Source organism: Platalea leucorodia (assembly GCF_965183815.1).
Source record: "Platalea leucorodia genome assembly, chromosome: 3".
Lineage (NCBI taxonomy): Eukaryota > Metazoa > Chordata > Aves > Pelecaniformes > Threskiornithidae > Platalea > Platalea leucorodia.
This window is the reverse complement of record NC_138825.1, coordinates 95,446,003-95,462,514: the sequence shown is the minus strand read 5'-3', so window position 1 is coordinate 95,462,514 and position 16,512 is coordinate 95,446,003. Positions and strand designations below refer to the sequence as shown.

Sequence of the window (16,512 nt, the reverse complement as noted above, 5' to 3'; positions counted from 1 at the left end):
TGCCAGGCTATAACTTGGCATAGTGTTCCTCAGCCTCAGAAGCAGTTCTGTATAATGCAAATTTTCAGGAGCATACTTTGATAATTCCTGTTAAAAGATTGAAGAGAAAAGTTTGGGGATTCCGAAGCTAATTTTGCTATGCCACAGAAAGAAGACATGAGTTTTTAATAAAATTCTGAGAATAGTTAGTCTCTAATGCAATAAATTCCCTTTAACACTAATGAAAAGTTAAGTGGCTAGGTTTGAAAACAAAAACACTAAATAAATTCTGATCCTTCACCACACTTCAGGAGTTATCATCTCCTCTTGCGATGGTTTGTATCTAATAATGCTATAGCTTTACAGATTTTGTGAAGTCCAGCGCTACAAGATCCAAAAAGCCTGCACATACCTCAGACCAAACTCTACCCTTAATTGAGTATTTTACATGGGAGTCAGGAGAGTCCAATGTGCATATCTGCAAAATTGACCTAAGGGCAAAACTTCAGTCATTATTGCTGCTCCTGTCTGGAGTCCAAACAACTACCTCAGAACTTTCAAAAAGCGAATTTCTCTTTAGAAACAAATGCTTACAGAGGCTTTTATGACAGCAAATGAAGATTTCTGAATTCCCTGAGTGGTTGTTCAATATAAATAAAATATAATAATATAAATAAAATAAATAAAAATCTGTAGATGATTGGAAGAAATAAACCAAAACCAGAGCTTAAAAAGAAATTGTTAAACTCACCTGTGATCCTTTTGGTTTTATAGGATTTGATATTTCCCCAGAGATTTTAGTCAAAGGCACAGTTTCTAAACAACAGGGAGACACAGTAATAGTAGGATTTGTTTGAGACATACCAAAACAAAGGAAAATAAAAATTACAAAACCTAAAATTTGAACTGTATTATGTCCTTTAGCAAAATCTTTGCTCCTTACCAAGCCATGAATTTGGCTTTTTCGCTGAGTGAATAGAGTATCTCGGCGGTCTCAGTCTGTTCGTCTCTTAAACTAGCAATTCTTCACATACCTGACCATCGCACGTACTCCGCAGATGCAGAGACTTGCATCATGTCTTATGAGTGAGGTCCATCTCCAAGTGTCCAGCAATGCAAATCTAAGGCAGGGTTTCCCAAACTAGCCTGCAGACTGCTGATAGCCTGTGAAGAGATTAGAAATGCTCCAGAGCTGCTGCAGGAATGCATTAGGCAGTAAAATATATAGTGCTTTCAATTAAACATTTGATGGTACAAGTGCACAGCAGTCCACAAGTAAGCCTGAGGATTGACAACAAGGAGCTTATGGGGGGATAAACTAGCCCCAAAATCACACAAAGATTTTATCTCAGAATAGTCAGCTTTCTGCAGAGAAGAGCCTGGGAACAAGCTAGCATGTATGCGGTGTTGATTATCAGGGATCAGGATGGTGATTCTGATCGGTTGGTGCCTCGGTTCCTGCATTAGTGAACTGGTTCAGTGCTTTAAGAGACACTTAAGAGAATCAGTAGCTCCTCAAAGGCCTAAAATCAGTATGTAAAAGCAGGTCTATCACTGGCATTAAGTATGAAGGTAGAACTCAAGTCAGAGTCACAAAGACTGAGATATAAAATGAGCTTCAGTTAGGAATGGATATAAAAACAACAAGAAAAAGACACTGTGAATACAATTATTTGAAAGACCAGTAAAGTCTATTATTTAATAATCATGGAGGTCAAATTATAGATTGTGCAGAGAAAGCTGAGTAATTCAGTGGCTTTTCACTGTCCACTGAAAAAAATTGCTTTTCATAGAATACATAAAATGAATTTTAATTAATTTAATTGAAAAAAGAATTAGTTAAAGAGTTTTAGATACAGCATGAAGATCTGGTGTAATTCACCCAAAGAATGAACCAAAGCAGTCTCTAAATGATTAGCAGTTTCCTATGAGTACTTTAGGAAAGATGCAGCCTTTGAGGAAAGGAGAGATGCTAACAGAAAACATATCTTCATAAAAGGCGAATAGGAGAGGAACCAGCGTATAATAAGTCAGTTGAAAAAAGTTTGATTGCAAGAAAGATATGAAATAATTTTTAAAAAATTTAATTGTAAGTACCAGCGATATGAATGGCAAAGTAAGAAACACAAGATGGCATAATTTTGTTAAGAACCAGTCATGGAATAAATCAGATTTCTGTCTTTGGAAGGTTAACTTTCTTGGGAAACACTGAAATAGTCATGTTATATACCTTGGCTTCAATAAAACTTCAAGACTGTCCTCATGATATTTTTATAAGCAAGCAAAAAATGCTCTTGAAGTAATTGCCATACAGTTAATGCTTATCCAAAAAACATGGATATGAGTGTCTATGAGCAGATTACTGTCAAACTTGGAAAGAGAGGTCTCTCCCATGCCCGGTTCTTGTCAGTGATTTAATTTGATTAGGATAAGTAGATATAAACTCTGCAATCGGACTGGGAAAGATTGCTAGCTTTTTGAAGATAAAATAAAAACTTCAAATTCAGAGATAGTCTGAAGTCAACAAGATTAAACTCGAGACAGATGAGAATAAAGTGCTTAATAAGAGCAGACAAAATCCATAGGTAGAATAGGTCTGGAAGGCATAGTGCACTGTAAACTAAATGCAAGTAAAAAATCTGATACCGCAGTTAAACAGACAGTTTCTAAATGGTAGAACTTACTAACAGGAGAATTATTGCCTTTTGCTCTCTTGAAATACTCTTTTCTTTGGAGAGAACATTTTTAAAGGAAGATGTAGCAAGCAGGAGTGAGTGAGTCCAGAGAATTAAGGCCATTTTAACATTTTCAAAAACCCAGCGTATATCATACCTTTATTCAGAATTCAGCATACACAGCTATGACTCTACATTATGTGTGCAGTTAGGCTGGATTTGCTGTACCTACAGAGCAGACAAACTGTATGGCGCGAACACAGTAGGCTTGCTCTCATACCTGGTGAGCCCTTGCAGCTGGCTGTTAGGACCCTTTCACACTAAGGGTTTGGGGGCCTGTACCATAAAATGACATTGCAGCTAAAATAAGAACATTAGAAAAGAGGAGAGACTGGGGAAATTACACATATGTAGTCCAGCAGAAAGACAATCAGGTGACATGGTAATAGCCTGCCTATCTGTAAAATGTTGTCACAAGGAGAAGGATGAAAAGTCAGGCCATGCAGGGATGTGGTGGTTGTTTTTAAGGCTTGTTACTTTTAAGAGCAGATGACTCTAAGTACAGTTTACCTTTGTGCAGAGGATGGACTTCATACCTTACAAAATTATGTCCTTAGGTTGTGTTAGGTGGCTATGTCTCGCCCTAGAAAACTTCTCAGTGTGCTTTCAAAGGTGGTGAGGCTACCCTGTAAATGGTGTACTCCTGATTACACTTATGATTAAGTACATTCAGCAGTGCTTCTCTTGAGCTGGTATTTGACACCCGTTGCTACCAACTGACAGTTTTTCTAATATGCTACAAAAGTGCTTACATTTTATTTTTCTTCTTCAAGATGGAAATGATTGAAACAGACCGAACAAAAACAGTAACAAATTTTGAATGTGTCTGATTTTATAGTATGCCCAGGACTATTTTTGCTTTAGCAATTGCAGGAAGAAGAAATGAGCATTGGTAATTGAAGAGTCCGTTTGTGAGTGAAGCTGATGATAACCAGTTCAATCCGTTTTTACAGGGAATCTTTAAATATAAGTTTAATGGGAGCACTTGGAAATCGGAGTTACGTTGCAGTACAGTGTAACTCTATTGGTTGAGTTTTAAATGGGTTAGCTTTAGTATTGGTAGCAATTTAGCTGTGGCACCACAGAGTTGCACTAATTTTTAATGTTTAAAGGCAGGACAAAATACTATATATGTTACTCGTGTTTCTGTAGCTGGATGAGTTCCAGCAGCTGAGCTAGCTTATTGAAGTTAGCTTTGGCATCTCCACAATTCATGCTAAGTTCACAGTAGAGTCAAAGCCTAGGAGAAAGCAGAAGGAAAACAATTGAAGATAATCAGGTGAGAATAGTCTGTGAGACTTTCCAATAGCGATAGGTTGTTGCTGGTATGCTACAAAAACAATATATTATTAATATTTTAAGGTGCAATTTACTGTGTTCTGGAGTTATGCTGTTGTCATGATTTAAGCAACTTCATTGAAATTGCAACAAATAATTACATTGTGAGGTTGGACAGACGGGGGTATTTAACATTTAAAAACTATATCAGAAACCCTGATTTTTCTTTAGAGTTTTCATTAAAAAATAGCTTCAACCCATATATATGTAATCAGTTATGTAGGTAACAATATAAACTTTAGAAGCAATGAGAACCCATCAGAATTGGTAGTGTTGTGTAAAACATTAACTGCAGCTGCCTTTTTTAATTTCAGATTGCACTGCCACTTGTGGGAGACATGGGTGCTATACTGAAGGTAAACATTGTCAGAGGTTAAGTATCTTTGTTTACTATAAGCATGCTTTTTAAATCAAAATATGCACTTGAAAGTTTCTGTAGATTCAATTCTGAACTATTTGGCTAGCCTAAAATAATTTTGAGACTTTTGTTTTGTTTTTAAAAAATACTCAAGATATATATATATATATATATATATCAAATACTCAAGATATATATATATATATCAAATATATTTGATAGGAATTTTTCAAAATAACATTTGAACAGTATATAAGGTACTAGCCAGCAAGTGCCTGTTCAGTACATCCAGCCCACAGTACGAATCGCTACAAGTATACCCCATTCTCTGCTTTACTTTGTAGCATTAATATTAGTCATATACTGAATGGGGATAATAGTCTAGAATTTCTAAGGTATTATTTTGAAAGATAATAAAATTTGAATTGATCTGCCATATTCCAAAATGAAAAGCGTGCTCAGGAGGATTTCTATATGAAAAGCACACACCATTTCTGAGGAGAGAGATTATCCTATTCTACTGTCCTTTATTAATACATGTACTTAGGGTTTATTGGCTTTCTCATTCCCAGATCTGATTTCTTTTAGGTCTGTCTTTGGCCTTTTCCCTGATTCTTTCTGTTTGTAATTGTATTTTCTTTGTCCCGTCCGTGCTCTTCTACCTCTTTGTCTCTCTCTCTTAGCAATTCTTTATGCAATTCTTTATGCTTCATTCTTCATTTCTCTCTGTTTTGTGGTTGCCACTTCTATAAGATTGCAATTTAGCTGGAAAATGCTTCTCTCAACAAAGCAGGAATCATTTAGTTTAAAATAACTGTAGATTTGAAGCTGGCAAGAGTAACAAGTAGCCTCCATCTCTACCTAATCCTTAAAGAGAAGATGGTCTGCTCATACCTAAACACAGGGGTGTCTGGGACTATCCAAAATGAAGGCATTTATGAGTCCTCTCAAAATGAAACTAAAAATTTATTAGCATGGCTTGAGTAGAGTGTTTGAGAGATGGGGAGGGAAACAAGGAAGGATATCCGAACAAGTATTTTGTGTAGAAGAGAGAAAGGACTGAAGAGAAGGCTTTGGGGTAAAACAAAGGGCTGGTCACAACGGCAGGAAGGAAGCAGTCTGCGTAGATCAGACCTTCTGCCCCTGTCACAAAATGGTTATTTATCACTTTGCTTTGTGTCTGTTCCTCAGGGCGATCCCGGCACAAGAGGTCCTCCAGGCATCCCTGGTAGAGAAGGGCCAAAGGTAAGTTTTGAAGAGAGTACATTACATTGCTTTGTTACTTGTTGAAAGTAAAAGGCCAGACTCTTACCTCTGACAGTCTTGACTTTTTTGTCTGATCGCTATGCCTGTAGCACCTGAGCAGCCTAAAGGTTCAATTTTTACGGTTCAGCCCTCTTCCTGTGTCAGTTTGCCTTTCCTCTCAGGAAAGCGAGCGAAGTAGCCCAAGTTGAATCCCAGGCCAGGATAGCTCTTCTGTGTCTTGTGCCCATTAAAGCTAACTCAGATTTGACTGTCCAGTAGTGCATCGCCATCTATAGGCTTATTTTAGGTGAGTCAGTCACGCAAGAATCCCGCAGTGAAGAAGGAAACTTCCCGTATCTCCCTCAAGTGTGCAACAGCTGGACCACCCTGTGCCTTTGCACCTTGTTCCCTTGGAAGTAATGCAGCCATTTCACTGGGACTTGAAGTTTCATCGATGTCCATCAGACTTCTCCTTCACTGTTATTGGATCAAATGCCATAGTTTGGCATACCGATATCCCCTATAGTTGAGCGTAATTCCATGAAAGTGTACTTTCTCCATTTCAGCAAGCATTTAAGCACTTTGGTACTAATAAGATGTCTCCATCAGGCCTTTTGGCTAGTTTGCCTACTAGATAAGAAACACTCATTTCCTTTCACCTCAATGGGAGGCATATTTTAAAGCTTTCAGGTAGTATTGAGCCTTTTTTTATGTTTTAGGCACTATTGCTGTAAGGGCTTCATGCTGGCAAATATTAAATGTGGGTCATAAAATGCCCTACGGAGCACGAAATTCATTGTTCTCTAATAGAAAGTATTTGTTTGAATGTTACATTTTCATAGGGAAGCAAAGGTGAACGTGGATTTCCTGGGCTTGCTGGAGAGAAGGGCGATGAGGTAAAATTACTTCATTTCTATAGCGGTTGCATTCTTATCTGAACCGGAATAAAGATCTAGAGCAAGAATGAAATGCACAGAATGTTATTCAGTTCTTTAAAACTGCTGAGATAGTAATGTATTGCCATAAATAGCCCTCGATTCTGAATTTTCAGCAAGATTAAATGCTATTATTCAATTAAATAACATCTATTTAATTTTTGTCTGAGGGTTTTTGCTCATTTGTATATTTTGAAGCCTCACATACATTTAAATGCTAATTTTTAAGAGTATAGGATAGAGCAATAAATAGGCAAATGCTGAATATTTTCAGAAAATACTTCATGTTTTATAACATATTTGCTTTCATTGTGTTAGTTCCCCTTTAGAATTCATTTTCAAAAACATTCTATTAGGCAAATACTATTATGGGAACAGTCATAGCAGCAATTACTAGTTAGTGGAAACTGGAGAATGTTTGAAGAGACTGAATTTAAAATATTTACTGTATTTTGCATCATATGCTGCATTCTTAGAGTTATTTTTATGTCATTATGGGGAAGGAAAAAAGCCGCATGACTTGTGGTGCCGAATCCGAAACAGCTGCTATAGCTTTCATTTCAAGTGGAAATATTTGCAGTTAACAGTTCAAGAGCGATTTCTGTCCAAAAAAAAAAAAATCACCAAAGCAGAAGCTATTAAGCAAATGAATCTGAGTAAATAAATGAGTTTCCTAGTGACCTTAGCCAACTGAAGGAGTTAAAATAAGTAGTCTGTTACAAAGTATTTGGTGAACACTTCGAAATTCCAAAATACTTAACTGGCACTGTTAAATACATACTACTCTCTTGTAATTTGGGAGTGCTGGCTACAAAAGAAAGCACCTGGAAAATATGAAAGAAATTTAGAGCTTATCGTTTGAGGGTTTTGTAATTCTTTATGAGCATTTTACACTTCTTTGGTGCTAAGGCCATAATATATTAAGAATTTTCAAACAGTAGTAGAATGAGAATAATTTTCAAAAAAAGCTGTGTTCCTCAGGATCCTTGGCTTCCAAAAGTAAACAGTTATATGAGGGGAAAAAAAAAGATGCAGCAGAAGCATTAGATATGTATTCCTGCTACTGCTTTGCCCCAGAATTTAGCAGATTGTCAGACTGAAGTATCATGCTTATTTTTCCCCTTGTTTTCACACAATCTATAGAGCTCATTATGTCTTTGCTTCTTAAAAGCAAGAGCCTCCTGAGGTTGGATTTAGAACATATACCTTAAAATGATGGGGCAGCCATAAGCAAAGCCCAAGCAGAATTTTACTTAAAAAATAAATAGGAAAGTAACACATCTTTTGTGTGCTCTATAGGGTACCTTTACAATTCAACCCTAGCAGTCTAAGGCATTAGCAAAACAGTTTCAACAATTCAGATGCTATTTGACTGCTGAGAATCAAGTGAGATATTAGAGGCAATTAAAAAGGTAATAAGGGAAAGGCCAGATTATAACTGGCAGTTAGTTTTTTTTAAAGGACTCCAGAGTAAATTCATTCTATATTTTTTTATTGATTCAGTAGAGTGCTGTGCTGTATTAGTAAGTTAGCTATTCAAATGCTTCTTCGCTGTTTGATAGCTGGTTCACTGCCTTAGCTCTGATATTTTCAGTGTTTAGCAGCAGCTTTTGATTATGACATTATGAGAGTGCAAGTGAATTTATTTTCAGAAACACGTATGAAAGAGTTTACAAAGTTTAAAAGTAACTTTTTTTATAAATTTACACATTTTAAAAGGATGCATTTATTTTCATTTTTATGATTTGGTTAGCATGGGAATGGGAAGAGAGATTGAGAAGCCCACTCAGATATACTCATTAACTTCCACATGCTTTTGAACAGGCCTTTAATCTTTGTTGAAGCTTAGTTCTCTTCTTTTTTAAAACATTCCTTTTTTCAGGGGAGGGTTTTTCTTACATCAGTAATAAGAATTACAGAAAACGGTCCTTTGGCTTCATATTCATTTTTCCGGGTGACTGTACCGTCAGAGTAAAGTAACTCAAAATGAGCAGAGAACATATTAGCAGTTGGATTGCCACTCTGAAAAGCTGCAGAAGTGGATCAATGTCCTCCGTGTGGAGGAGCAAGAAGGGGAAATCAATGTCTCTCTCCATCTCCACATCTTTCCTGATTTATTTCTGTCTGAAGTTTTTCCCTCAGTCTCTCCCTCAGAGCCCCTGTTTCAGGGCTCCTGACCTCTGTGATTTTGTAGACTACCGCCGTAACTATGCCTTCTTCAACACTGCATTTAACATGAGAAAGTTGCCTTTTCTGAGGTGATTCCTCTTGTCAGAGGGTAGGCACTCTGTGCAGGCAAAATTAATCACTGCTAGGAGGGACCTATTTCCCTTTGTGGATTATAGGGGGAACGGAGAGTGATTAGCTCTCATTAGTACATGACTTTTATATGTCTAAAATTGCACCTAAGCCTGGTGTGGCAGAGGAAAGACTTCAGTGATGTGCAGGCTTGTCTCAAATTCTACCTGCATCCACTGTAGTAAGTTGCACACCTGTATGTTTAGTAAGTGGATACCAGAATCCGTCGGTTTCCAGGCAATCAAATAGAGTAAGAGCAGGAAAATAGGTCATTAAATACTATGAAAAATGTCATGTTCCGTTATTAAAAAAATAAAATCTATAAATCAGGCAGAAACCATCATTGCATTAAGGTAGCATAAGGTAACATTGAGAAGTCTGAGTAGATGTCTTCTCACCAGCAAAAAAACCTTTTAGTGACAGAAAATAGAAAATTAAGGAAAAGCCAGATGTCATGATCTTATCTGCATAACTAAAGACAAAAAGATATACAGGCCATAAGCTAACAATGTGAAAGGTTGCAGGACAAGTGTTGCTTATCAGTCAAGCAAGAAGCTGCCTCTGACCTTGTTCAATGATAATCTCTTCCCTGCATGGTGGGTTGATTTTTTTCATTCCTAAAGATAATGCCAACTTTTTAGATGAACATGCCCTTTAATATAGTTATAATACTGCTGGACATGCTGAATATAAGTAGTTTTTGAGGTAAAAGTGGGAGAGGAAACAGACATATGCGCTTTTAATTTCCAGGGCCTTCAAGGTGCTCCTGGGCTGCCAGGCATACCAGGACCCAGTGGACCATCTGTAAGTGTGTGGTATCACCTGTGATCTAATCTATCTCTGCAGAGATTGCTATAACTATCTAGTAAGACTTAATATTCTTAGTTTCTTGTCCTTTCTTTTGGCTTTTAGGAGAGTAATAATAAAATCTTACCCATAGAGGCTCTAATAAAAGAAACGATGTTGTGAGTTGATGTTACTGAAAATACTGTCATTGTCTTGGCTCAAAGTTTATGTAACTTAAATGAGTTTGGAGTTTTGGCATTACTAGAGACTCTGTGAGGTTACATGACTTATGATGTGCAAACTTGCAGTTAATTATGTATTTGTACCCAAGTGACAGTAATAATGTTAGTAATAAAAATCTAAAAATAATTCCAGCTAGGCATTCTGAAAACATTTAATGCTGAAACCAAGTAATCACTTGGTTTCACAATAAAAAAAAGTATGTGAATAAGCTAACAATACTTAAAGTCACTAAAAAATATCATTAAAAAGTGTTGGTAATTGGAATTTTTTTTTAATTTTGTTTTCTACGTGCTGGATTGGATCATATTAGTTAGTATGATCATTATTCATTCCTAGGTTGCTGACAGTACTAATGCTTCCCTTCTTTCAAAAATTGTAATACATTTAGGAAGTTTAATGTGGAATATGTAAATTGGCATTTTAGCAGTAAAGCATGATTCTTAGCAGTATCAAGAGGTGCCAGTTAAGGTCAGTGCATTTAGTCTGCCAAGGTGAAAATGCAACCGCAAACACAAGTTTTACCCTTCAAAGAGCTTATCAGAAGGACACAGCTGTTGTATCAAACAGAAGAGAAATATTTAAACCTGGAGGAGATGCATAATTAGGTTTAAATGACCTTCAAAAAGTACAGGTTTTAAAAACTAAGCTGCAATGCAAAAATACTGTGTTTCATAGTTTCTTAAGTAATATAAACCAATACTGTGTTGTGCAGGGAGTCACAGGAAGACCTGGGCATCCCGGTCCAGCAGGGTCAAAAGGCGAAAAGGTATTCCTTCTTTTTAGTCTTGGTAAAGATCTGTGAAGGTTTTGCAATCCCATTACGCTCCTATGTTTTGGGTTCTTTTTAACATTGGGTGCAAACAAGAACTCGACGTACATTTTCAAATTAATTTTACTTGTGTCTTAATACAAGTACTTTCCCCAAACAATGCCATACATATGGGCTTATATTTTGAAGCATAGTCCTTGTGGTGTATGTAAGTTGCAGAGAATGTTCTCTAAGTGTGACATATTATATAGAATTTAGGAAAGTACATTTGTGAAATAGTATATGACTAGTTACTACTCGCTCTGCTTCTCATTCTTTTACCAGTATTTTAGTCAAAAGTAATTGTATACTTTAAAAGTGCTTCAGAAGTACTGAAAGTTATTGAGTATAAGTTATTCTGCAAAAATATATGAGCTTCCTTTATATTTAATTTACACTGTTATAGCACTGCTTTTTATCAGTGTTTTATGTGCTCTTTTATCAGGCACTCGGTATTATCCGTGATAACTAAGAGGTTAAATTCATTTCTTGGGCACCTCAGATCAGTGAAATACAGCAGACACAAACTTAGTTTGCCACAAAATACTTTCTGGGAGAAGTTCTCCATTTTGTGTATGAATACACCTCTGAAGTTTTTTTCGGCTTTAGCCTGGAGTTTTCCAGGCACAGCACTGCCACATCAATGTATGCGATCCTACTAACACTCTACAAAACCTTGACTCTGGTATGAGTAAGAAAGGAAACTATTTTGTGAAGGTCTGAAATTATTTCAGTGTAAAAATTGATTGAGAGCTGTCTCCTTGCAGACCATAACAGCAAAAATTTCCCACACTTATTTCCTTTTTGTGTAACCAAAAGCAAACCACAAGTCTTAGTTCCTTGTTTACAGTTCACACGCAGGTGGGAATGAGAAGCCGCTGGTCTATAACTAGTGTCCCATTGATCAAAAAGGGCAGAAGTCAGATGGCTGAAGAGTGATCAAGTAAACTGAAATACAGCCAGAGTAATTTCCTTCTCCTTCCTTCATCTGGGGAACATGTCTGAGAAATGATCATATAATATGCTTTCTAAAGTGCAGTATTTTTATTCCCCGTGAAGTACTCCAAATCACTCTTCGGAGGCTGACAGTTTCTACCAATTAGCAGGACCATTTGGAAATTATCCTAGTATAAACATTTAATTACAATTATTTTTTTCTGGTTAGCTAATTATTGCCATTGAAAACTTAGCTTGACTTTTGCCACCTTAATAATTTTAAATATGCAGCCTAAGTGTCTTGCTGACATATGTTTAATAAGATCCAATGAAGTCAGTTGGCAAAAATTCTGGCAGACTTGTTCCAAATTATACGGTGTTTTTAACTGAATTGTAGTGATGAGATTTTGAAAAGATCTTGTTTGGGAAATTGGATGTTGAAACCTTTGTAACTCTATACTGTTCAGAAACCCTACCTTTCTGCTGGGGCAAAAACTCAGAAGGTTTTCTTTTTAATATAAGCAATTCAGTGCATGTCAGCAGAATGTTCTACAGATACAGGTAACCACAGATGAATATTTTACAGTAAAAACCAAAAAGATATTCATTGTATCTCTTAATAAAGATCTTTATTCAATGTGTTTCTAAATAAACTGAACTTCTGAAACTGTAGCTCTTCTTTACCTGTGAATGATCCACTGATGATTGACTTCTGCAAAATAATATACAAAGCATAAAATGAATGTTAATTTTTATCTGTCAGTTGCTTAGAAATTGTTACTAACAGCTCTTCTTTTTCTTCCTCTCCCTCCTGGTATATATGAAGTGTTTCACAAACCAGGTTACCACTAGTGTTTTGCCACCTAGAGCATCAAGTAACTAACAAAATGAAAAACTAGTGTAAAGTTATGATTAATAACTTCCCTGAAGCTTAAGCAGGAGCTGGGCAGGAGAATTTATTCTTGATATTACCTGCTTATATTGACTGTATCTCTTGTTTATTATCATTATGGTCATCATAGCTTGGGTATGGAATAGATCTGGACATCAATTACAGTAAATGAATTATATGAATCTCTTGCTGTACTAGGGTAGTGAAGGTTCTCCTGGGAAACCTGGACCACCTGGGCCTCCGGTGAGACATTTTGTTTTATATTTTGAATGTTATATTAGGAACGATATACCTGTGAGTAAAATGTAATGTAATATAAAGAATTGACTGTCAATCTAACGGCGCAGGGAGACAACAATGTCTTTTTGCCAAAGGTTTCCGTATTCCTTTTTTTTCTTGTGATTCATTGCTGAGCAAGTTCAGGTCACTAAAGCCATCCTAGAAACTTGGTCAAATGAGTTAACCTTGGTGTCCAATGTTATTAGAGTAACTTACACAGCTTGGGTACCTGAGATCAGGGAACTCAGGGAACCTAGGGAAAGTCCGTGGAGCTCACTGGAATAGTACTTAACACAAAATTAATTCTGGAGAATTATTATAATAATAAATATAAAAATGTAACATACACTGAGATTTACGGGTTTCTGGTTTCGTAATTCAAAAAAAAGTCCCAAGCTGCATTGGTATGTATCTGATGTTCTTACTGAAATGTCTGGAATCTTTGAAAAATTGATCGAGAACAAAAATGATAGCACAGCTTTGCTGAGCTATGGGGCTTGAACAGGACAAGAGTTCTGCCTTTATAATTCATAGTTGTGACACTTACTTGGTTTTTATGTTTTAAAGGGTATGCCTTACAATGAAAGAAATGGAATGAGCAGCTTATATAAACTCCAGGTATTTCTCTTTAATGTTAATTTTTTTTTCAATCAACACCTAATTTTTGCCCACCTCAACTTTTAAACTTGCTGTTACAGGGAGGTGTGAGTGTTGCTAGTTATCCAGGTCCACCAGGACCTCCGGTAAGTATTAACAGAAACATAATTTCTCATAGTTAATTAACATAGTAACAGAGGATTTGGTTAGTTGCATGCAGTTTTGGTTAAGTGGCATGGAATTTGATTTTTAATGTGAAAGACAGAAAAAATAAGGATATGATTGGTAAGTAGTTAATGATAAAGTATGTGATTTTATGTGTTTATCAAGCACTTTAGCCCGTTTTGGAGAGTAGTTTATTTTGATTTAAGTATTTCACTCTAGCAAGTAAAGGCTGCAAAAATGGTACATAATTTGGTATTGGACTCTTTAGTGACAGTATCCTAATATCTTAAAATGTGTAATATAGTATTTATAGTTAGTGATGGCATAGTTTTGTAATGGATTAAATTTGGTGCTGGAAATGAGAAGCTCATTAATTCTGATCTCAGTTCTGTCACTGGTTCACTGCATGTAGCTACAGTGCAGAAAAATGTGTAAAACCAAGAATTATATTGTGGCAGTAATACAGGGCTGGTGTCTTCCACGCTGCAGAGTGCAGATGCACCACCTTGCAGCTGGACACTGTTGCTTTGGTTCTGTGGAGCCAAAGATGCTCTGCACTTATTTAGTCCCTCCTTGTTAGCATCACAGGCAAGTTCTGCTGTTTTAAGATGATTGTCATTTTGGTAACCACACAAAAATGTTGTAGCCATCAGTGAGGACTTTGTCCTTACATTATTTCCCATTTGAAGTCACGGGCTTGCACTGGACCGCAGAGCTGTCTTTCTCTGTATTCTGGAACAGCAAAACAAAAACCAAATATTACTAAGATTTTATACTAAATTAATCAGCTGAGAGGGCTGGACTTAATACTGATTCTAAAGGCACTGCATTAGCAAAGTATACTCATAATGCAATACAAAAAATATCATCTTATTGTGTAACTCTGTTCTTTTTTAAATGCGTTTCCACTTCTTCATTTCTTTGCAGGGTCCAAAAGGAGATCCTGGCACAGTGGTATGTATGTATTTTTTGGTCATGATAGAGAATTCCCCAAGTAGTTCAACACATGATCCTAGTCACAAGGGTGGAAGAGTCCATTAACGTTCTTTAGCAGGTAGCTTACCTCCTGCAAAATCAGAACATCTGAAAAAGCCTTTTTAATTGCCAGGCTTGTGAATTTTGCAGTTTCTGGTAAATAGTTCTAAGTGATAATATAATGAATGACTGAACATAGTATTAACTGCTTGTAGATTTATCTCTGCTGAGCTGTCCCTGCATATATCTAAGAATAGAAAATGTGAAATAAAGGTAGAAAATACCTTAAGAGCTATTAGATTGCTCTCAACATTAAATTTGAAAGTGATAAGGGAGGAAGGATAGTGCGCTACATCGTGCTAGCTAGTAACAACTAGAAATTGATGTCTTCTTTGGAAATGACGTGATGGTTGGTTGCAGTATGATCACATTGCTTCTGGTGAGCAAGATGATGATGATCATGGGAGCCACTATACCTTTCAACTATGCAGTTTGACATTCAAAAGCAGATCTATTTAACTTTTTGATATTCTTTTCCTTTAAGCATTGTGCTATGTCCTTTTCACGTGATCTTTCTTCAAAAATTATGAGGAGAGGAAGGACAGCTAGTGAAAGAATCTTGAGCCCTTGCACAAGGCTAGCCGCCAGCAGAATGTAGATCCAAATCCTGACTGGGTGTACATTTTTCCCCAAAGTCCTTGACATGTGATGTAACTTGCCTTTATAACAGAGAAACTATATTTGTCTTTAGCTTGCGATTTGTCGCTACAGTGCCTTCAAGGTGACAAAGTTGAAACTTACAGATATTAAGTCTTGACTGGACCTCAGTGAAAATACCCAAAAGATAGTAGTAAAATTTGAGTATTGATGGTTTAGCCTAAAAAGTACGATAGTATCAAATGTCATTTTAAATGGATATTGTTTTAAAAATTAGATAGATGCTTCCATAGCAGTTAAAATTTCAATACATTTGTGTACTTTTTTTCAAATCTAAGGAACTTCACATAACTGCATAATGATAGTTACAGCACTATAACACTGCAAGGCATCAAAACAGGTACTGCTCCTTCCTGGTCAGTGTGTGGTAGAACTGTGTCCAGCAGACCTCTTTTGAACTTCAGGCAGTATGACTGAAGCAGGATGAGTACTATGTGTTAGCTAACAGAAATTGCCGAGAAGAATTTGCTGATAAAAGCAGTAGAAGCTCAGCTAGTTAGGAAAGAAAATTGTGCCCAGTTGGACTGCGTTCCCCATGATCTGCTGATGAATTTTCTACTTGATAAAGATCAGGAAACCCTGAAAAATATTGGAGATCATTTTTGAAGCAAAGTCACGTCCCTTCCAGCAAAATAAAGAACAGCTACGTCTGCTACTAATGAAACAAACTACTACTTCAGAGAAATACTTACAGAGTTCCTTAACATTCAGAAGTTCATTCAACCACCAAGAAGCTGACACTTGACCTCTCCAGCTGCTGTCCTGTCTTCGAATTGTTAGTCTTGGGCAAAATAAATAAGGAGATGGTTCAACCAACATTTTGGGTGCCTGGTAGTAAAGAATCAGGTCAGAGTACAACACACAGACTGTTTAAATGTCACTAGAGACTGGCCTTGTCTGAACACATCAGGCCACAGTATTTGGAAGATGATGATGAGTGACCTCTCCTGTTGGAGGGTTCTTGTCTTCTGACTTGGGTCCATATCATGGAGTCTTTCTCTTCACTATCAGTGTGAAACTACTGAGAAATGTCTCTGCTCATGAAAGCAGCATGCCAGTACTATTTAGTTGTATCTTTTTTCCTACCAGTGAAGGCACAGTATCTACACAAAAATAGCAGCAGAATTAAGTGCAGCTAGCTCAGACTAACCCAGCCAAGACCAAAGTGGTATGGGAAGGTAACATTTTTAAGAGCTGGCTAGGACTTCATCTGTCATGAAGGTGCA

At 36.7% G+C, this 16,512-nt stretch overlaps 1 protein-coding gene across 1 annotated transcript in view; it reads left to right on the top strand.

The window, feature by feature from the left end:
• The window catches only part of COL19A1 (collagen type XIX alpha 1 chain), a gene marked incomplete at both ends in the record, with an annotated part of 202,906 nt that overhangs the window by 162,026 nt on the left and 24,368 nt on the right, over positions 1–16,512 (top strand). Inside the window, 9 exons of the mRNA XM_082305887.1 lie at positions 4,367–4,408; positions 5,602–5,655; positions 6,498–6,551; positions 9,639–9,692; positions 10,630–10,683; positions 12,752–12,796; positions 13,400–13,450; positions 13,531–13,575; positions 14,522–14,548. Coding sequence (XP_082162013.1) covers positions 4,367–4,408; positions 5,602–5,655; positions 6,498–6,551; positions 9,639–9,692; positions 10,630–10,683; positions 12,752–12,796; positions 13,400–13,450; positions 13,531–13,575; positions 14,522–14,548 — 426 coding nt within the window. The remainder of the gene's footprint in view (positions 1–4,366; positions 4,409–5,601; positions 5,656–6,497; positions 6,552–9,638; positions 9,693–10,629; positions 10,684–12,751; positions 12,797–13,399; positions 13,451–13,530; positions 13,576–14,521; positions 14,549–16,512) is intronic.